This window comes from Limulus polyphemus, unplaced genomic scaffold (genome assembly GCF_000517525.1).
Source record: "Limulus polyphemus unplaced genomic scaffold, Limulus_polyphemus-2.1.2 Scaffold32, whole genome shotgun sequence".
NCBI classification, from domain to species: Eukaryota; Metazoa; Arthropoda; class Merostomata; order Xiphosura; family Limulidae; genus Limulus; species Limulus polyphemus.
In genome coordinates this window covers 1577754-1600483 of record NW_013665642.1, presented here as the reverse complement: position 1 = coordinate 1600483, position 22730 = coordinate 1577754, and the positions used below count along the sequence as shown (strand labels likewise).

Sequence of the window (22730 nt, the reverse complement as noted above, 5' to 3'; positions counted from 1 at the left end):
TTTTTATAAAAAATAAATAAATAAATGTTGTAATTTTTATTTAATAAAATTTATCAAAAGCTATAATTAAAGAGCTCTACCTGTTCATTTGAAAATCTCAAGCAAGGCCATATATCTTCTTTGTAGATACGCATCAAAAAAGGGTGTGTTTTTACTTGGTGAGGATTTTTTCTCCAACTGACAAATTCTTCATGGCATACTGGGTCAACCTGTAAAAAGCAAAATAAGAAACTTAAATCACATAAAATTTTAATATAAACACACAGGAAAAGCACTTAAATTCCAATATGTATAAACTTAATTTCAGTTTTAAAATGTTTAAGTTCTTCTTTTAATCCTTTCAGACATTATATAAATACTCAGAACAACACTTTTGTTAGGTTAAATACTGAGGCACAAAATATTAAATTTGTTTCGAACAGGTTCTTACAAAAATACTACACAGGTTTAAGTTATTTCATCGTGAGAAATGCTTATGCAAAAGCAATATTTGGCAAAAAAATAAAAAATAATGGCATAAATTTACATTCTCCTTCTAACAAGGTCTTCATTCTTAGTCACCTCCATATAAGAATAAGAAGCAAAATACAAATTCATAAACACTCACTTCTAAATTATCTGTCCTACTAAGAAAGGTAGAAGCTCCTTTAATAGGTGAGCATGGAGGAGATTCTGTCTGTGAGGCTAATTCATAGTTACTAGGAGAACGTTTGTGTCCTGAGCGTAGGACAGCATTAACACCATTATGCCTGCCAGTAAGTTGAGGGTGAAGATGGTGATTAGGCATACTGGGAGTTGAAGTAATTACAAGGGTTTTCAAAGCCTGAACTTCAGCTTGAATAACATCATTCTAAATAAGATGATTAAAAATTCAAAGACATTTCAATACCATCATATACATCTCACTAGTTATTTTCAGTAATCAATAGTTATTAATAATCATTGTCAAAATGAGGACTCCTCAATTAATAAAGCTATTAGATTTGTCTGAGCCTTTGTTTTCATTAATAATACAACTAATGATAGCTATCACTTACATCACTGTAATATTTGTTAAGAGGTCTGAGAAAACAAAATAGAATTTCAAGTCATACTCAAAATGTAATAAAAAACACAAAAAAGGGAAAGTGCTATTAATGTAGCTTAAATCATATCCATTAATATATTTTAATCCTATGTTTTCTAACATTGGTGATGGCACACAGGATAAACATTACTAATCTTTCCAATAAACCACAATACTTCAGACCAAAATGAAATTCCTCAGTTAAAATACTAGAGAACTTTACTGTTTATATTACAAAACATTTAAATAACATGGATGCAATCATTTTAAAACTTGAGACTACATTCTCAAACAGTGCATTAAAAAGGAGCAATAGGACAAAAGCCACTGCATGAGCAAGCATAAATAAATCATTAAGAATGATAATAAATTATTCAATTTACTGGGATATTTTTTCATTAGAAAAATATTCACGTTTAAATTGAAACATTGCAGCAAAGCCCTCACACCAAAAAATAATAATAATAATATAAGAATAAACAATTAAAATTGTACATTAATTCCCAAAAGATAGTAAGGTTGCAATAGAAGCCTGTCTTTTACATATATATATATATATATTTTTTTCTTAAAGCAAAAATTAAAATACCCCTTCACAAATCAACACTACTGATCTTGTACATACATATATTGCTAGATCTTGTAAATAAGTTCCTATATCAAAATCTTCAAAGCAGAGTGACATGAAAATTCTTAAATAAGAAGAGACTTATTACTAATTTTCTAGCTTAACATTTATATTAGGATGTCCATGGCTGGAAATACACATACTATTTATTTTCCCTTAATCCCATCAATCTTATTTTTTCTACAGTCCATCAATTTTTTTCCACAGAATTAACTGAGAAACAAACTGAAGCAGTTGTTCATTTGTTTTAGGATTCTCATTGTGCGTGTGTATTCACACACACACATAGACATTAATATCAGACCTAGAAATCTTGAAAAAAAAATGTGCTTGTCTCTCAAACATAATGAAAGATGTTTACATATTTTAAAAGTTTTTTCCATGAAGAAAGAAATGTTGTAAAAACACCTTCATGTCTTACACTACCTCCACATGACCTCTGTTAACCTCAGTATACTTCTGCAGATATCTTCACCTTCTAGTAAACACACTTTGAAGAACGTGTTCTGAAACTACATCACGTTTCTCTGCTTCAATACCTGAGATTGAGATGTGTAAATAAGCATACAGTTTAAACCAAAGACTTGAAAGAATGATGCCCAGGGTAATAGTCCTGCATGCACGATGCTGCAGTTAAGTTTTGCTAGCACGACAGGATAAAATATGAGGGATTTTAGATCAAAATGTACTTTATCTTTCATAATTTAAAAGTTACTTTGATTGAAAATATGATAAACCATTTCTAGAAACCAAATATTTCTACAAATACTTATTAAGAAATTAGCCAATGTATTTAAGTTACAACATAATAAAGCAAATTTATAATGGTCCCCTACCAATCAAAGCTAATGGTCTTTTATACAATTATATTGCTATAATCTTATTTAAAAAGTCCCCCTATTAATTTTTGAAAGCAATGTGACATGGAGATTCAGATTTAAGAAATATGACTAATGTACAGAAATGTTTATATTATGCTGTCCCTGACTGAAAATACATACACCCAGTTTTGTTTTGTTTTCTGATTTTTCACAGAATTAACTGAAAAACTAACTGTTATAGGTTTCTCAGTCAGTTAACCTAACATCCTTTCATATTTGTGTAGTCACAGACCCATAGGTTATTCTCTTTATTTTGTTGATCCAATTATTAACTGTTCAAAGTATCAACTAATGTACTGTTAATTTCAGCCATCCACTATAAAATATATCTTGTGTATCTCTAAAACCTAAACTATATTACATTTCAACATCTGATATGTTCACCCATATCTCTAGATTTAATTGTCATGAGGTTCATGTAACTGTTCTTAAGTTCATCCATCTGGCTATTTACTTTTTATGTTACTCTTCTTTCTTTTCATCTGCCTGCTTGTTTGGTAACCCAAATGTTTGTTGATCTCTCAGTATGTTACCCATGTTACTTCACTTTTTAATCTATGTTTGGTTGAGTTGTACTGAAAACCAAAACATTTGCCTTTACAGCAGCAAACATACAACAATTTCAAGTTTTTATACAGGGTTGAGTATCTTATATTAAAATGATTTTGAATATGCAAGTAATGTGACAACCACAGCGGATATAAACTCAAGGCACGTATCAGATTTACACTTTAACATTGTTTGGTATTTTGTAGATAGTGTGCTGCAAGTTAAAACTAACCACTTTTGGGTAAGAGTACATAACAGCCTTTTCCTATATAATGTATTCATAAACTCAGATCATAAAGATGTCTTAAAATCAGGGATTTTGAATTTATAAGAATGAAATTCCCATTATATTTAAAGGCATTGGAAAATACAAGAATATGGATCAACTTGGGACACCAAACCATTCAGAATGAAATCTGGTTAGCAAAATGCAAGAATGCACAAACACAAAGGTCAATGGCGAAAACAACACTCCAGGCAACAGTTGCAACATAATCATGTAGGACCTTTATCTGGAAACTACACCAAAAGTGAGTAGGTTTACCAAACTAAGGCTTCCAATCATACCTCCCTTTTAACCATTCCAAACCTTGAGCAACTTGAAAATGAAATTGGTATTCAAGCTATTCCATATGAAGACATACCAGTCGAGGCACCTATGGAATTTTGAGCAATCATACTGTTGAAACAGGTGCTGTGAAACCATCATCCTTTTACACTACAACCTTACTTCTGAGCCTTTTGCAATAAAAACTATGCTGCAGGACTATTGTCAAGATGCTCAGTCGTCAACTAGGGCATGATCAGATGTAAAAAACATGGTCTGTAACACACAGTGAGGCTCTAAAATCATTTTGGTACAATGTATTTAATCTCTGTAGTCAATGTTGAATTTAACTTCTTATTTCAGGGATTATAACTAAAATAGCATATAAACTTCATTTGACCAAAACTAAATGACCATCTATAAAATACCTTTAAAAACCAACACTTGTTTATTGTCTAAGTATTGCAAAAGCAACTAGTGTATATACCAATATCAATCTCACGAGTTACACAATTCACACAGACAAAAGTGTGGTTTAGCATATTTTATTTATCCAAAGATGGGTTGTCAAGTTATTTTCTGACATACATGCAATAATACACAGAAAACATTCTTCTTAATAAAATTTAGTACTTACCTTAAGATTTGCTTCTATTAATAGTTTTTCAGATTTTGCATGTCTTATATTTGCTTCACGAACCATACTGTGAGCCTCCTATAGAAAAATGATTAATGTTTTAAGTACATAAAACTCAGAAGTTACAATAAATTTCACTTTGTGTTAACCTTTTTTAAGTGACCAACACTCATCTATAAAATTTTATACCTATCTTTCTAGGAAAATATTTAACATTCATAAAGTTAATACACTGTCAATAAATTTTAAGATTTCATCTGGTAATGATAACAACCGTCGGCAGGAATAAATCACTGATTTCTTTTTTCATCAAACATATGGATACAACAGTTTCAAAATCGGACACTTTTTGATAGTTGATTATTAAAATTTTTGTGAATGTTTTATGATCCTGGAAGGGTTATAAATCAAACAAAAAATTACATTTCAAAATAAATTTTAAGTTTTTAGAAGTTTCCTATGCAATTCAGCACAGAAAAGAATGTATACAAAACTAACACAGATTTTCAAGAACTGAAAATATCAAACTGATTACAATTCCATATAAAAAAAAACTTCCCTTGTATCTAAGACCTTGGGGAAGGGGGGAAAGGATTCTACTATTCAATTCAACTCTTTGCATTGGATGCCCTCCCGATATGGATGCCCGGGGCCACCCACCCCACACACACACACACCTATGCACGCTACTGCATATGTGGCCTAGTAGTTAGCATACTGAACTGCAGACCAGAAGGTAGAAGATTTGAGTCAGTGGCACCATGTGGTTAAGAGTAACCATGTAGGTGATGTTCATGCTGCTGACTGTTTCTCTTTTATTTGGTGAGAATTTCTAAATTTGAGATGGCAAAGCCTGAACCTTTATGCCTCTGATCCAATTATTTAGCTCATGTTGCTAAATTAAATATGTTATACAACCTAGCAGGTATCAGAATCCCAAATACTTTATTGTTGAAATCACTTCTTAACTTAATTGTGAAGAAGAATCACTGATTTTTTCAACTCTTTTAATACTTTGAAGATGTTGGACTTTCAGTTTTTTGTAGACTATACACATTTTACTTGTGTTACTTGTTGCATATCTTTTCACACTTAAAGTGAAATTTATGTATCAGTCATGTGCTGCATTTGAGACCCCTCCCCGGGCATCATAGAACCTATGCACGCCACTGCACATATGGCCTATTTACAAAACAGTGAATGAAAATTTAAGAAACTTACTTCAAAAAGACTGGCAGTTAACTCTTCCAGTTCAGCACCAACCTCATCTCTGATCTGGCAGAGACGAGCAACTTCTTCGTCTTTTAACTTCAGCTCCTTTATATTGGAAAAGCATATACATGGAATCAAACATCTTCACTTTTGAATATTTAAAAAGAAATTAAGTAAAATTTCACATTCAAGTTATTTTCCTTAAATGAAAATGTATTTCCTATGGATACTCACTTCCATACACAGAAAGCTATTTTCATCATGAAATTGCACTAATCTACCTGAGATACTTGCATGCCACCAGTCTTGTGAAAATTCCCATCTAAAATTTATGGGAAATTGCATTACTGCACCAAAACCCTCCACCAATAGGAATGTGACACATCTCCTAGTGTAAGTGTACCCTCTATATTCATGTGCAAAATATTCATTCTTTGATAAGACCACAAATAAAAGTGCATCAAAAAAGTGGGGAGGATGGGTGGGAACACTTATGGAGGTGGGCATCTATCAGAAATACATTTTCAATTAAGGAAAATGTCAATTTCAAATATGATCACTCACCTCCATGCACAGAATACTAGAATCCAATACTGAGATGGGGGAGGGATCAGTGTGAAAGTTACCTAGATGAGCTCCCTTCATTAAATGTCTGAAAGAAGCCAATGGGGTTTGACACCTTATGGCTGGGACTCCATGGAAGCACACCCATGGGAGATCACGTCTCATCTCATTCAGGGTATACTCTTCACCTGTGAGCAGGATTAGTAGAGGAGAAAGGCCTACATGGTGTCATAAGGGAGGGCATAATAGGTACATGACCGTTCAAGTGCTTGCACACTAGATGTTGGACAGCCAATAAGTGTAGTGACGTTAGGGCTCATTCAGACTGTATAGTGGGTGCACACATCCTCAACCATCAGAGTTTATGAGTCAAAACCAGCTGTGGGAAAAGGGCACTTGTGTTAAGTATCTGTGCACAGCTCCTCTACCATCAGACACTTTGGGCCCCTCACCAGTTGCTGGAGGAGGGCACCATACATACATTTGTTTATTGAACATAATTAATAAGGCTACTTATATAAGCACAACTTGCCTGACTAAGGAAAATGTTAACTTCAAATATGATCACTCACTTCCATGCACAGAAAGCTAGAATCCAATACTGAGATGGTGGAGAGACCAGTGTGAAAGTTACCTAGATGAGGGGATACAGATACAGAGGATTCAGGCCATTGTGGGAGTAGTAATTATGCTAAAGACAGACAGATATACAAGTGTGAGATAGTGATATATGTCTAAATTCCATTTGGAGATTGTGATGTATCTATATACAATTGGGTGATCTGCACTACACTGTGGAAATAGCACTGCCCCACTTTTTACCATAGAGAAACTCTTGTTCTAGCCCCCAGTGTTTAGGTCCTATTGATGAGGATCCTCCATGGTCCACTACCTCAGCAGATGGAAGCTAGTAAGTAGCAAGAGTCTCCCGTGCTCCATTCAAAGTGTAAGGATGGGGGATTCATATAGGGGAGATCCAGAGAATGTGCTCAGTTATCCATCAAATGCCTGCCAGAAAGGTCTTTTACTAGAGACAGTGCAATGGTGACCACAAAACCCAATTTTTAAAAACCAGCAAGCATTAGCCATAGAAGTGGGCAGATGCAAAACTCTAGTGCTGGCTTTTTCCATGATAGTCCATGGAATGAGTACAGTCTGGATCAACTACTGAATGTATTATAGTATTACCATGAGTAGAACTCCAGTGGTCTTGAAGAACAGCCCCATCTCACAGAGGGCACTGACTGGGACAGGGCAAATGGTCTGATCAATTTCCAATTATCTTGGCCTGATGCAGATTTTTTTGGGTAAGAATATCCTGTGAGGCAACACTAACCACCTAGTGGGATCCAAAAGTAGAAGAATTGAGGGGGAAAAAATAAGTAAATGAATACTCACACATGTTATAGGTGCAGGGGTAACTGAAGAATGGCTGTTGGTGAAAGTCTGTATGCTACAGGAGATGAAACAGACAGATGATGGAGATAGTTTAATGTGAGACAAACGATTATGGGGTAGTCCACATGCCAGCCCATAGAAAAGGGGGAAAAGCTGAAAAGAGGAGACTTGAGAGAGCATACAAACATCCATAGTCAGAGGGGCATATACAAGATGTATAAGAGTTTGACAAAATACTGTGTACCTGGACTAGAAAAGAACATCTGTCCAGAACAGAAATAATACCAAAAAGATAAACCAAAGGAGGAGATATGGGAGGAAAGGAGTGACCAGGATAAAAGAGAAGGGAAGAGCAGTAATGAAAAAGTGGGAAGAAACAAGGGAGTAGAAATGTGTACAAAGGCTAATAAGAATTGGACATGTCCAGTAAGAGCAGAAACGTGTGCTAAAAGTTTGATAGGGTCCTGGGTGAAAGCATAGAGAACCACAACGATAACACAGGCCTGCAAATTTAAACTTCATAAAAGTTGTTTTGATTTTAATGAATGAATATCATTTTCAAAATCTGTGTAGCTGAATTATGGAAAATCCATTTTGCCCTATCATGTAAAATTTTTTCACAAATCAGGAAGAAAAAAAACAACTCTTACTTAGATCAAATTATTATTTCATTTACCACAATGAACATTTATTACTATTATTTTTGTTAACAAAAATACAAACAGACTGAAGAAAGGGAAGAACATTGATGTCAAATAAATATGCATCCTCATTCATCCTGATTTTTTGGTGTGAAATTGCATTTTTTAGTCTCAAAACTATATGTTGTGGTGATTCTTTTATGTACTGTCTTATGATGTTTTTTGAAAATTCTGTAAATGTGGAGAAAAATGGATATCATTTTCGGATTCAGTGTACAGGAATTACTGTAGAACATGTAAAAATTTCAAGACTTACAGATCATGGGAGAACTATCCTGTGAAAGAGGAGGAATATGTGACAATGTAAAGAAGTCAAAGGGAAATGGTGACAAAGAGACCACGGTGATAAGTACAATCAGAAGGACAAGACATGAAATGGCATGGATGATTGGGAGGATAAACATATAGGTATTTGTAGGTCCAATTCTGACTGAAAGCATCCACAGCCAGAGCAAGAGGATGAGGAACCTAAGAACAAAACAGAGGCAATTTGTTGTTGAGGGATGTGGCAATTGCATCAACATGAGGAGTACCCCACTGAAGGCAAAGCCACTGGAAAACAAGAGAATCAAGAGATCACTCTGTTGGATAGACTTTGTCTGGATGGAAAAGCTGATCCACAACAATATTGAAAGCACCCACAACATGACATGCAATGATATAAATATCATGCATATGAAGATCCAAAGTATAAAAACATATGGATCAAGAAGGGGTGCTACTCTAGTGACTGAGATAAGCAACCACTGTAGAATTGTCGGAATGGATCATTACCAGACTATTTCTGGCCAGATGGAGAAAATGAACCAATGTACAACGTACAGAGAGAAATTACAGAATGTTAATATGAAAAGACCTCTTGGCCACAAAAACAACATCCCGAAAGCCTCCTGTTGATTGACCCATGCCCCTCAGCCCTTAAGGGATGTACCCGTGAAAATGTGTAATTCTGGACAAAGAGGAGGAAGTGGGACACACGCTGACTGTGAGTCTTGTCTAGCCACCAATGCAGATTGCCAACAATGGTAGGAGGAAGAGAAATAGGATCCATCGAAGGATCCTGCACAAGATTCCAACTGTCGTGATGTGCCCACTGAAGAACCTACATATGTGCACGACCTAAGGGGATAAGGGCTACCATGGAAGACCACATTCCCAAAAGCAACAGAACCTCGTGAGCTGTAATAGAGGGAGCAGTAAGCAAGAGGAGAACTGAAAGATCCATTGAACAATGTCGAAGAGGAGAAGGTTGGGCCCGACTGAGATATTGTATAGGCTAAAGGAATGACTTCTCCAATTTAACAAACCAGCCCACCCGAGCAGCTAAAGAGTGTGCTGGGCAGACTCCTTTTTGTACGAGCTAACAGTAGCCAGTCATCTATGTAATGATGGAAGCACAACCCGAGAGCATGTAAGTGACGAGTGAACACTGTGACCACCCGATAAAAAACATATGGGGCCAAAGCAAACTGATAAACCACCCCATGATGAACAAACCAAAGATTGAGTCACGACTGATGATATATTGGGATATGCAAGTAGGCATTCAAGACATCCATCTTGGTCATTTACAAACCCGGAGAAAAAGCCCAGCTGAGGATTAGAAAAGACTCCACGGTAAAACAGGGCAAAATTAGAATTTGATTGAGGTGGAATAAATTGATTACAGGCCACCTGTCTCCAGTTTTTTTGGGGATGACAAAGAGCCTGGAATAAAAACCTGACTTGTATTCTTAAAATAACTCAAGACCTATCTTGCTAGGCACAACCACCTGAAATGGTACAGTCCTTAGTATTGGAGGTGGCCTGTACTACACTTCTAGACAAACATTCCTGCCCTACTTCAGATTGAAAGATGTGTTCAATCAGTCTCATATAAGTGGGATTACATCTGCCTGAAGAAGAACCTCTCTATATAAACTACCCCAGCAGCTTGATAGTGGAAAATGGTTCTCCCACTCCATTAGAAGAAATATAGAGGAACAAATTCACACAGGGAGAACATTAAAGAGATGCCCAAATAGGAATAATCTCATCATGAGTATAAGGTCCCCACATTGAAAAACTGTGCAATGGGTTACCACAGCAGGAACTGACCAGTTAAGTAGGTTAGGAACCACACTTGTTGTTACTGTTATGTGCAGTACAATTTAGAGAAACAATCTTACAGAAAATTCCATCTCAACAGTGAGCACTGTGAAAGAGTAGACTTAACATATTCTGTTATTCCCTACTTGATCCAGGCTTTAGGAGAGAGAAGTATTCCCTGTGAGGTATGTGGTTTCTTCCATTGTCTCCGTTATTATTAGCAGTGAATGTTTTATCTTGCATATTTTTTACTGAGGGGTAAAAGGCAAAGCTACAATAAAAACAAGTAGTCAACAACACCCCTCCTTAGGCAGAAAATAGTTACACAAAAGGAATCTTCAATACAAAATAGACTTCAACTAAAAGAGAATTTAAGACCATTTTTCCATAAAGATGCAAAGAGAATTATAATTTCAAATTACTGTTAAGTCGGAAGGAGTAAAAATGCCTCTGGAAAGACTGTAGAATGGCAATTGGAGGGAGATGAAACTGAAATGTAGTGTAACGACACAAAGATGCCTGGAGTCATCCACATCCCTATCTGCAATATCTCATCCAGGATCAAGAGAAGACATGAGATGATGAACTTGAAAGGAGGAGGAAATTAAAAAGATGAAAGGGGTCATTTCCCATGAAAGAATAGAAAAGCTGGATAAGTTGTTGAATTCAATCAGTCAAGGTGGAAGGAGATAAGTGATGAGAAGAAGTGAATAAATGACATTGTTGAAGATGACTGATTATAAAGGTTTGGAAGAGATCTATGAAAACTGGAGAAAGTAAAAGAGATTGACCAAGGAAATGACAAGTCCATTGACAAAGTCACTCTGTAACCAGCAACCAAAGAAGCTGGCCAAATAAACTTTATTGTGAATTTTTAAAAGTTGTTTTAATTTTTTATTTTCAGCAGTATACTTTAAACTCATAATAGAGCAAATTTTATTCATACTTAAAAAAAAAAATCATTTTGTTATACTCAACTTGTATGATTCATACAATGGTCATAACATTATCTCTACAAAATCAACATAAAATAGTTTGTCAAAAAATTAGTTCAAGAAATCTGTAAAATCAGTAAGAGTTACACCAAAGAAATATTCAATAAAAAAATGCTTCAATCAAAAGAGAACTTAAGACCATTTTTCCAGAAAGATACAAAGAGAGATGCAATTTCAAATTATCATTACGTTGGAAGGGGTAAAAATGTTTTTTATGCACACAGGGAAACCTTTTATTTCAGGATAATGATTGAAGACTAAAAAATCCAATGAAATTTTTTATAATGAGACTGTTTAAAGACCTTTTTTATTCCTTAAAACATCATTAGCTTTTCTTCTTTTGCTTAGTGATAGCTTTGCATTTATAATTTCTTTCTTTATCATAACTGCTTTAAAGAATGAAAATGCCTTATCATTAAAAGTATTTGTATAATGTTTTATTTGATACACTATATATATTTATGGTGGGAGCTTTTGTAGCACAGATACCATTTAATTTCTGTTGGTTTTCAATGTACTTTGACTTGCAGCAAATAATCCTTAAATTCAATGTACCCAAGGAAGAAGATTAAATTCAATGTACCTATGGAAGGAAATTAAATTCAATATACCTATGAAAGGGATTAAATTCTTTATAGAAAAAACAGGAGAGTTCCTGAACCTTATACAAAGAAAAAAAAAGCCTGAAATATTTTGCTACTGAGGAAGAAGAAACCAATATTCAAAGTGTCAAATCATTTTGTTGATATTCTGTACTTTTTTATATATTCACTTAATATTGATTCACAGTACTATTTTACTTCATTATGGCCATCAAGAGATTTGACTAACAAATTACCAAAACAACTGTAAATATTCTTTCAAAGACAGCATTTTACATTTTATAAAAACATTTAAGAGCAAGTGGTTAACATACAAGTAAGTATATTCATTCCACAAAAAGTAATTACCTCTTGTGCTTTCCTCAGCTCTTCCTGCAATCTAGCAAAAGCATGTTCCTTGACCTCTGCTACTGACAGAATTCTCTTTCCACTTTTAACAACATCACTTTCTTCTGAGTGTTCTTCAGATAAATGATCTGATCTGAATTACAAAACACCACTAGGAGATCTTACTTAGATATTACAAAAAAAGCATAAGTGAAAAAGAAGGTATACATAGAACTAGAGCTGGACAATTAACTCAATAAATTAATATCTGTTTTACCTATAAGCATCAATTACATTGATTAACTGCATGTAAAATAATCAACCAATTAAAATCAGTGTTTTGTTTTCACTTACTACTGTTTTTGATTTTCCAACTATCTAAGTCTCATGTGAGAATAATCAATTAGTTGAATATAATCAGTTAATCAGTTCAAAGATTAATTGATTACCAAATTCCACTAATTGCCCTATTCTACATAACAAAATCTATTCACCTTTAAGGGCACCTTGTTTTTATATTAACTTCACCCTAAGCCTGAATCAAGTTGACTTTTATTAAATATGCATTTTGAAAAAAATTTAGATTTTCTATAAAATGCTTGTCTTATTGGTAAAACAAACAAGGTATATTTAAACATTATTTATCTATTTTAATCCAGAAAAATCTCAGTACTTTAAAAGCTGAATAAATAAAAAAAGAGAGCGATCATCACACTTACTAGGATAACTAATTACTGCTTATTTCATGGCACTAAATGTTTAAAATTTTCCTAAACACTACTCAAAGCTATTGATTTTTAATGTATTTTATATCTAGTTTTATGAATATCAGCACCTGTGATGCAATAAAGTTCAATTGCAGTCAAAGATTGCTCACTTGGCATACCACGAGAGGCAAATAGTGGTTATGAAAGTTTAGAACTTTAGATGCCACAACACACAAGGCAATATAAAAACAGGGTATGTCTGTTTCTAAACAAATAAGCCTAGGCAGTAATCTTAATATGCAAACTCATCTCATTTATTTTATATATTTAAGCAAAAAATGGATTTAATAACATATTTACCTTTCAAGGAATAATCAAAACTAAACAATACATCCTATGATTTCTGTCGGCTCCACAATGTGATAGCATCACATCAGCTCATCTGAATTATTTTATGTATTTTGTACTGAAATAGAATTTTTGACATAATTGAGGCTGAAGGAAACAATCTTTGATTAGTGGTGGACAAGTCACTTAAAATGCTGAGGCAGTTTTCTTTTACTAGTAGCAAAGCCAATACAATTTTAAGGTGTGACTATAGACATATTCAACAAGTCATTTGGAATACTATGTACAATCCACCCCCTCCAAGAAAGGATACTGACTTACTGGAGAGGGTTCAAGATGATGGCTACTTGAATAATTTGAGAGATGGAAGAGTTATCTTATGGAAATAGGTTACAGCCTCTTATTTTCTCTTAAGGGTAAGAGGTGATCTTATTGAAGTTTACAAGATTATTCTGGGAATTGATAGGATAACGACCTCTGATTTTTTGTGCTATTTTCTGAAAACAACAAAGAGGACATTAGTTTAAGATCTAGAAAGTCAGGTTAGGCCAAGTTAAAATAATTTTCTCTTTTTAACAGGCTGATTGGGTTATGGAATGAGCTGTCATCAAAAGTGGTGGAGGCAGGCATTTTACAAGAGTTTAAGAGTATGACTGATGTTTTGTAAGAAAATAAAGGGTAGGGTTTATATATATATATTTACTTTTCTCAAGAATGGGTGTGAATGACAGCCCTGAAGAACTAAATAGTCCCTTGCTGTTTATATGTTATGTTATGCTAAACACATAAAAAAAAAGTATCAACAAGATGAACAAAATTAATCAAACATAGATTGTGTAGGAAGTTCTAATTGGTTCATGGCTGACGTCTTATGGAATATTATACAGTGCAAATATGTAAGAAAAAAGTTCCAAAACTACTGTATTATATGACAATACCATATACTTCCTACCCCCTTAGCTACTAGGTGAATTTTTCAAAATGTCAGTAAATTTTACATTTTGTTCTTAAAATATAAAGTCGATCAAGGGAACCATTAAGTTTCTTTTGCCTTAATTATTCATGAACTCTGTGAATCACATGCATTAAAAAGAATTGCCGCAGCATAAGATATGCCATAGACAGAGACCTTTTTTACTGAAACATCAGGTGATAATCGAAGGGTATAATACTCCTTGTTAATAATGAAAGTGGCCTCATTCACATAGATAACACATGAATCTGGAAAGCAGAAGTATACAAGTTCATCTTTTCTTGAACAGAGACAGAGATAGATTTTTCTTGCAGATTTTCCAGCTATACAGCTTCAGATACAACTTAAATGTCTCAAAGTTCAGTTAGATTTGGGCTCTAGTTTCAACATTTGTGAGCTTAAAGTAGACTGTTGAGAGAGCACAAATAAAGTTCTCCACCTTTTTCTCTCCTGTAGAAGATGCAGCACAAAGCATGTTTTAAATAAAGATTCTGATTGTATAGTCTTTTTCTTTATTTCAGAATCAGTCAAAGTCACATATATATATGTAAAAGGAATACTTTTTTTTGAATAGGCAAAACATTTATATCCAATTATCTACAAATAAGTATCATATCCATTGTTTTTTGTTGTTTTTTTGCAAACTGAAAGTTGTTACTTGTGTACATGAAAAGGCAAAGGAAATCAAAGTAGTGTGGTATTCTCAGGCTACTTTGATTTTGTTCAGAGTTACAATGAGCAGGGCCCACAGAATTACAGAATTTTTGACATAAGCTGCAACACAAAGCAGTGCCTGTCTTTTTATATATATAAAACAAAACATTTTCAAATGTTACTATTATCTCTCATTCTTTACATTTAGCAAGCTCTATTTAACTTCTGAGTAAGTTTATCAAGATAAACAAATATATAACCTGTTATAATACTTGTACTGTAAAATCAAAACATTACCTTTCTCTGAAAAGCAAAGCTCCTGTAGCCTCCACATCTTCACTGACTCTATTTGTTTTAGTAGTTGAATTTAAAATACAATTATGTTTGGCTTTATCCTGCAACTCCTGTTGAAGTTTCTCAAATTTGTCTTCAATCTTAGCCTTCAATGCCTCAGTTCGGCTGTCTGATTCAGAACGCCTTCTTGACACATTTCTATCTGACACAGATAAATGGCTACTGGCTAATTCAAGGAGCCTGGGTTCTGTTATAATCTTTGATGATCCATCACTTGAACTTCGCCAGTTTCCGGGTTTTGTCGGTCCAAGACAATGTTCCAAGCCTTGATCTTTACCTGCACTGCTCTCAGCTAGAGATGCAGTATCTTTTATCTGTACATCTGAAGAGCTTTTTGATAAATTTTCTTCAATACCAGATTTGCTTAATTTCTTCTTACTGGCTAAGGAGTCTGAACTAAAACTATCCTCTTTATATAAATTAACTACTTCTACTTTTGCATCTCTTTCCTTACATTGATCATTAACTTGGACATCTTGAGCACACAAACATTTGTTTTCGGCATAACTTGTTTCTGACATACTTTTTCACAATACTTTCTGAAAAGTGAAAAATATCCACATGTATATAGTTTGTCCTTGTTCTTAATACATTAGCAAATAATCTAAATTGCAATTAGTTATGCACAACTCAGAGACATGGTGACTAGTAAGTAATAATATCAGTATCAGTTAATGGGGATTTTATTGTTACATTAATCTAGAAAATTTGAAATGACTTAAATTTAGTTAAGTATACAATTGGTGTGTAGATTAAGAATACAAAATAAAGACCAGACAACTTCAATATTGTTAGAGACAGTTCATGGGTAAGTGAGGTGGAATTTATAGGAAGTAACAGATTCCAGAGTGGGTTATGTTTGAGAACGGTAGGCTTGATTTCAACTCAGAAAACCACAATACATTGTATTTACAGAGCTTGGTTACTTAAAGATAAGTTGGAAACAGCTTTGGGCAAGATTGTGATATTAGAGGGTAAAAACAATGGGATGGGAGCAGAAATTAAAGCAAGCAAGAAAGAAAGGAATTGGATAGAATTAGAGTAAAGACTGATGTAAGGGAAGGATGAAAATGTGAGTGCTGGGTTTAAAAGGGTGCACAGTTGTAAAAGAACCTAAAGTTAGAAAGTCCAATTCAATTAGCATTCAAGTATCAGATTCAAATAGATTGAACCATTGGCTACATGCAACAAAGAAATAGATGTGCAAGAGGTTCATACAGTGAGGGACTTTCTCATTAAATATACATATAAAGGATTTGTAGTAAGAAGCATAAAACACGAGGATAAGAATTTGCTTGTTGGGTGTTAAAGTATAGAATAATATACAACATAAGATTAGTTGTTGGTACCAAGAAACATTCTCTTTGTTATGCATGTAGGCATAAATGATGTTGAAAATAGTAAATCACAAGAACCACTTAATAAGCATAGAAAACTTACCGAATTGTTGGAAAGGTTCAGAAAACGGCTACTATGATGATACTTTGGATGGAAAGGTTGCCATACAGGACATGTTAAAATATTCAAAATGATTTTCTTTTGGAAAAAAAGAAAGAATTAGAATGGATATGATTGAGTTACTTAAGACTGTTAAGGGAATTGATAGTGTTGAGGCAACATCTGTTTTACACTTAACAGTGAGAATGTTAGAACTAAAGAACAGAAATATACATTTTGCAGAGTATGAGTTATTTTCATTTAAGACACTTTTAGTTTTCTAAAAGGACAGTTGGAATGGGTTGCTATAAGATGTGGTACAATAAATTCAATGGAATGCTGGATAAACAGTGGAATTATAAGGTCTGGCTTTCAGTTTGTTTTTAAGTATAGAGGATGGAATTACCTAGATGGACCAACAGGCCCCTTATTTTCCTTAAAGGTTGTAATATGTTAACTCCTTAACGAATTTAGGGATAAAAATAGATGTGTAGCCCCTTTTGAAAACATTAGTTCAAATTAGACATTACAATGGATTATTTATCATGATCCAAGGCTTATATGAAAGATTATCAGTGATATGTTTAGAGTGTAAAGTGGGATGGTGGACCTGCAGTGTTGTTGTCAAGGTAAGAGTAAACTGCAGGCTAGAGATGGGCTCCACTTAAGCAGGTTAGGTAATAAGATATTTAGGGAAACTTAAAAATATTCACTAAAGACAGTTTAAATTAAATATGAATAATGGTGAGTGACCTTTAGAAATTGAGAATGAAAAAAATGATACGATAGTTATCATAATTTAAATCTTAATTTTAAAAACAAGTCTATTGGATTTTATGATAAATGTAATAAGGTCAAGAATAAATTTATTTTATTTACTATTATTCTAACATTATGAGTTTAAGGAACAAAACAGATGAGTTCAGTATTCTAGCCGAAGTGGAAGACTATGACAATGAAATTATTGAAACGTATAAATTTGGAGAACATTTATAATAGGAATTATTTTGGAATTCCAGTTTTTAAGTCATTTAACAATGACAGACTTTCTAAGAGAGGAGGTGGGATGGCTCTTTATATAAGGGAAGAACTGTAATTGTTTGAAAAGAAAAAAAGATTGAAGGCATAAAAAATGGTAAACAAGAAGCTTAATCTTTGTGTGTTACAATCAGGGATTTCAAGTGTAGCAAGCTTTTATTAAATGCCAATTTTTATAGGCCACCCGATCAGACAGATGAAGTCAATGAGAAATTGTATAACGACATCAGGATTGTTACTAATAAGGATATTAATACAAGAATTAAACGAGACTTAAATTTATAATATATAATGGTTGGGATTGTATGGAATCAAATAGTAAGGTGAAAAGAGATTTCCTGACATGATTCAGGATGTTTTTTCAGGGGTTTATGTTCAATTTTTATTTATTTTTGGTGGGAGGATAAGAATTTTACTTGGTGACTGATGTGCCAGAGTGTTCAAGTTCCAAATGTGCACTATGTCTATAAACAAGGTCTGGTTATATTCCTCATGTTTTTTACATGCTCATAATGGTTCAGTTATAAGGGTAACTAACTTTTTCACATCAAACATTATTATCTAGAAATAAATTCCTCAAATTTGTAAACATTCTAGGTGGAGTGTTGAGTTTAGGAGAAGGAATCTATGTTACCCTATGAAAAGAAAATCCCTGGTTTTATGTACCACAAAGCAAACTAGAAGAGATGTCATTTTATATTTATCATTAACCAGTAATAAGGGTATAGTTGTAAAAGTTGAAGTAAGGGAACATTTGGGGAAAGTGATCATTGCATTATTAGGTTCGATGTTTTGCTACATAACAAGATAAGACTGAGATAACAAGGAATGAAATTTTAATTCCTAATTTTCAGAAAGTCAATTCTGAGACCATGACACAAGATTTATCATCAGAGAATGGGACAATGAGTTAAAAGGTGATGTGGAACAGATTTGAAAAATATTCTAAAATAAACTGCATCAATTCAAGATAAGCATGTTCCTAAAAAAAAAAATGGATAACAAAGAAGATAAAAATAAATAAATAAGGGATAAATGCAAAATGTTAGAATGATGCTGATAACTGATTCCATACGTCAATAACTGATAGGTAAATAAAACTGTCTTAACTGGTGCCTGTCCTGTATTTTTCAAATTTTAAACTTATATTCTCTTGTTCTATTATCTTCAGAATAATTGTATAGCATAAAGAAATCAGAGTCCTTTATGCTCTCTGAATAAGCTTGTAAGCTTCAATATGATTACTCTCTTAACCTTCTTTTTTCAAGGAATCCTAACCTATCCCAGAATTATAACGTATAACCTTTCCATACTTAAAATCATCCTATAGCCTTCTTCTGAGCCCTTTCCAATAATTCTGTATCATTTCTTAGATAAGGAGACTAAAACTGTAAAGAATGCCAATATTAAGTTTCCCATCTATATTAAACATGTGATGTAAATTTTTATAACCCAAGTGCCATTATCTTGCACCAACTACAATTAAAGGTCATTTGTCCAACTTGCCAACTGATTAAGTAATTCTGCTGTACCTCAGAATCTTCAATACAGTTAGAAATACCCAAAATTTAAACATCACTAAACTTTTATTAATTTACTAATTATATTTCTATCAGTATTATTAATGTAAATAAGAGAGAGGAAAATTCAAGCAATGACCCCTGAGATAATCTATTAGAAATAAGGTTCAAGTTTGACTGAACTGTATTAATAACAAACTTTTGCTTTGTTCTATATAACCAGCATGCGGTCGAATTAAGTGATTTTCTTAGCTAATCTTTTGTGTGGTACCTTATCAAAAGCTTTTGTAAATTTAAGTACACCAAATCCAAACCTATTTTCTTGTCCAGATAACAAGTAATAGTCTCAAAAAAGTAACGAAAGACTTCCCTTTAGTAAATGCATGTTGTCTTTAATTTATAACATCATATTTCACTAAATCACGGTTTCTCAACCTGGGTTCCACTGAACCCTAAGGTTTCACAGGAAATAATCTGTAATGGTAGTAATTTAAAAAAAAAAGAAGCTAAGACTGTTCTGTAACTGTCAATTTTTTTGGCTTTCTGTTGGTTATAAATATAATGTGGGTGGATGTCAGGGAAACCTATTAGCAAATGGTAAAAGAGAGAATTTGACAGGATCTGAATTTTTTTTTGGATTGCTCTTTAGACAAGTAAGATTGAAGGATATAAACATTTTCTATCATGTCACTAAGACAATATTATAGAGACTGTTTTATGTCAAATATTTTAGTTCTTGGAGGGGAGATAAATAAATTAAAGTAGAAGTGATGACTAGAGAACAAGATGTTAATTCTTTCACTAGGGAAGATTGAAGTTGTTTTAAATATTTTTTTTTATAAAATGAAGAACTTCAAACTTATATAATATTGGATTTAATATGTAATCTGATGTTATGTCTCAGTTTCACCTGCAATAATAATTAATACATATAATGTGTTTCTCTTTATATATAAATATACACACACACACATGTATGATAAGGTTCCACTTCAATTAAGTTTTTTAATAAGAGTTCCGTGGTAGCATAAAGGTTGAGAACTCCTGCACTAAATGATTTTTGTGAAGCTTCTTATATCATAATCTCTAAAATGTTTTCTCACTACAGAAGTAAACACTTACTAACCTCTAGTTTCCTGGGCAACTATTTATCATCCCTTTAAAAAAACAAAAGTAATATAGAAACTCTCCAATCCTCTGGCACCTGCCCACTTTTTATCAGCATACAAAAAATGAGAGAGAGAGAGAAGACTCGCATATCTGATCTCAGATCTCTTTTAAAACCCTAAGGGATAACTTTGTGTGGCCCTGGTTCTTTATCTACTCTTAATTTCTTAATATTTCTGCTTACCACCAAGGGATTAATATTTACACGATTCAGGTCAATTCCAATATTTCACATAGAAAGTTCATGGTCAGGAATATTGCTAATACCTTATTTTGTAAAAATGGAACATATGAAAGTTCAGTAATCTCATAGTCATCAACATTAACCATGCTTACAGCTTTGCCTATTCAAGGCTAATCAACACAGCTTGGGCCAGCAAACCAAAGAAATACAGTTAGGCCTCCTACAAAGGTAATGCATATACAAGATTTATGGCGATTTTAAGTCCTTTTTAACTCACCATACAGTAACCTAAGTTAACTTAGATGTATGAATAACATTATGGCAATAAAAGCTCAGGAATGATTAAAAAGAAAAAAGGTGTGGAAATCTATTGTCATCAAATTATAGGCTGTTAAGGCTTCAAACTACAACCTCAAATAAAATAGGAAGTTATTTACTTCTTCTAGAGATGAGAAATACATCCATGCAAAGCAGAAACTGTGTCAGATATACTTTTCTTTTTGATAAACCTCCTAGGTGTTATACAACACATACAAGGATTTTAATATATATCAGAAATAAGGTTACAAGAACAAGAGAGAAGTCAATCATTCACACACATCAAAATTTAGCCCTGGGTGCTTGATTTAACACAGACAGCAATGTTCTCACAATCAGGAAAACACAAATGGGACAAAGGCTAGGCTAAAATTGAGAGCTTGAATTTAAATGAAGTCAATTCACAAAAATGAAAAAATCTACTTAAAATTGAAATTTTATAATAGATTTCTTTTATATATTTTTTTATTTATAACAGCAGAAATCCAATTCAAAAATGACGAAGGAAGTACAACCACCATATTGTTATTTGACAATTTTGAATGATATTCACAATTTGTATAATCCATATGAATAAATTACTTAATACTTATTTTTTAATCTTATTTATTTATTTTTTAAAGTTACTTACTCTTTATTTATAAATTACATATAACAAACACAAGTCAAAATTAACATTGACAGTTGAGGCTTTATATTTATTTCAAAAAACAAAAATTAACATGGAAAGTTGGGACCCTCTCCTCCACTGTGACAAAAGTTGTACTATACCGTATACACTATAAACAATATTATATGTACTATTTTGTAAACAGTAATAACGTCAATATAGTGCCAATACTAGCATTAGCAATAGGCAGTATCACATAAGAGTTGATAACACGTTAGTTTAAGTTATAAAAGGAACACAGTATTCTAGTATCAATGACACCAATATTATTAATAGTAGTAATAGTATTAGTGATGATCGTAACACCCGGTGGCCACCGCACCAGTGGTATTTAAATTTATGTTTAAAACTTAAATTTACTAACTTCACTAAGTTCGTATTACTATTAGTTCTAACAGTAACATTCATCATTACACTTGGCAGTAGTATCAAATATACACACATTTACATACATAAGTAAAAGTGAAAATTAAACAACAGAACTGTTCTTAAGAAAAACTTAAGTGTTACAATTAGTACTAATAAATCACAAATGATAGAAAACATACAACTCACTAAACAAACGTCCTCCGTAGAATGACAGAAACGTCTCCTTCATAAAGCGACATCTACATAGCTGAAAATCAGTTATAATTACGTTCTCAAAACTTTAATTATGCTTCTTTAATATAATTAGTTTTCCATCAAATGTATCAAAACAAACATTTATTGAAAAGTTAGATGAGAATAAAAATTTAAGTTCGAAAGATTAATTATACTGAGGTTAATGAAGAAACGAGAACGTTTAGAGTCGATTTTTTTAAAACCCGCAAAGCGGAGGATGTATTTGAATGTGGGGAAAATAGCAAATTAAATTGAGCAATATAGTTAATGAACTTTTAGAGTTTAAAAGTACAGATCCTGTTAATGATTTGCACAGAAAACTTATCGGGCTTCGCTTATAATAATGTCTTTAGTTTGGATCACCTTAAGAATATTAACGAGCTAAAAAAAGATAAAACAGAAGGTTTCAATAGTTAAGGCTTTCTAGTGTATGCAGTGGTTGAACAAAGATATACGCAGTATTCCACATCTTGAGCAGTTGGTAGATGAAAACGAGATCAAACAAGATGACTGCGTTAATTCTGAGATGGTTAAGAAGAAACTGGAAAGTGGAAAAAACGAT

At 33.0% G+C, this 22730-nt stretch overlaps 1 protein-coding gene across 6 annotated transcripts in view; it reads right to left on the bottom strand.

Annotated features, from left to right (window-relative positions):
* The window catches only part of LOC106460146 (guanine nucleotide exchange factor for Rab-3A-like), a 41941-nt gene extending 19758 nt beyond the window's left edge, over window positions 1-22183 (bottom strand). The window contains exons 1-8 of one of the 6 annotated variants that reach the window (XM_022387182.1): window positions 22114-22129; window positions 16672-16767; window positions 15175-15770; window positions 12217-12349; window positions 5530-5625; window positions 4309-4386; window positions 608-850; window positions 81-209 (exon numbers count right to left, since the gene is read on the bottom strand). In XM_022387182.1, the coding sequence (XP_022242890.1) occupies window positions 81-209; window positions 608-850; window positions 4309-4386; window positions 5530-5625; window positions 12217-12349; window positions 15175-15752 (1257 nt within the window). In that variant the 5' untranslated portion in view covers window positions 15753-15770; window positions 16672-16767; window positions 22114-22129. Of the gene's footprint in view, window positions 1-80; window positions 210-607; window positions 851-4308; window positions 4387-5529; window positions 5626-12216; window positions 12350-15174; window positions 15771-16671; window positions 17411-22017; window positions 22034-22113 lie in introns of those variants that run through there. The other 5 variants (XM_022387202.1, XM_022387192.1, XM_022387207.1 and 2 more) reach the window with 5 other exon arrangements.
* Window positions 22184-22730: the final 547 nt, after the last annotated feature.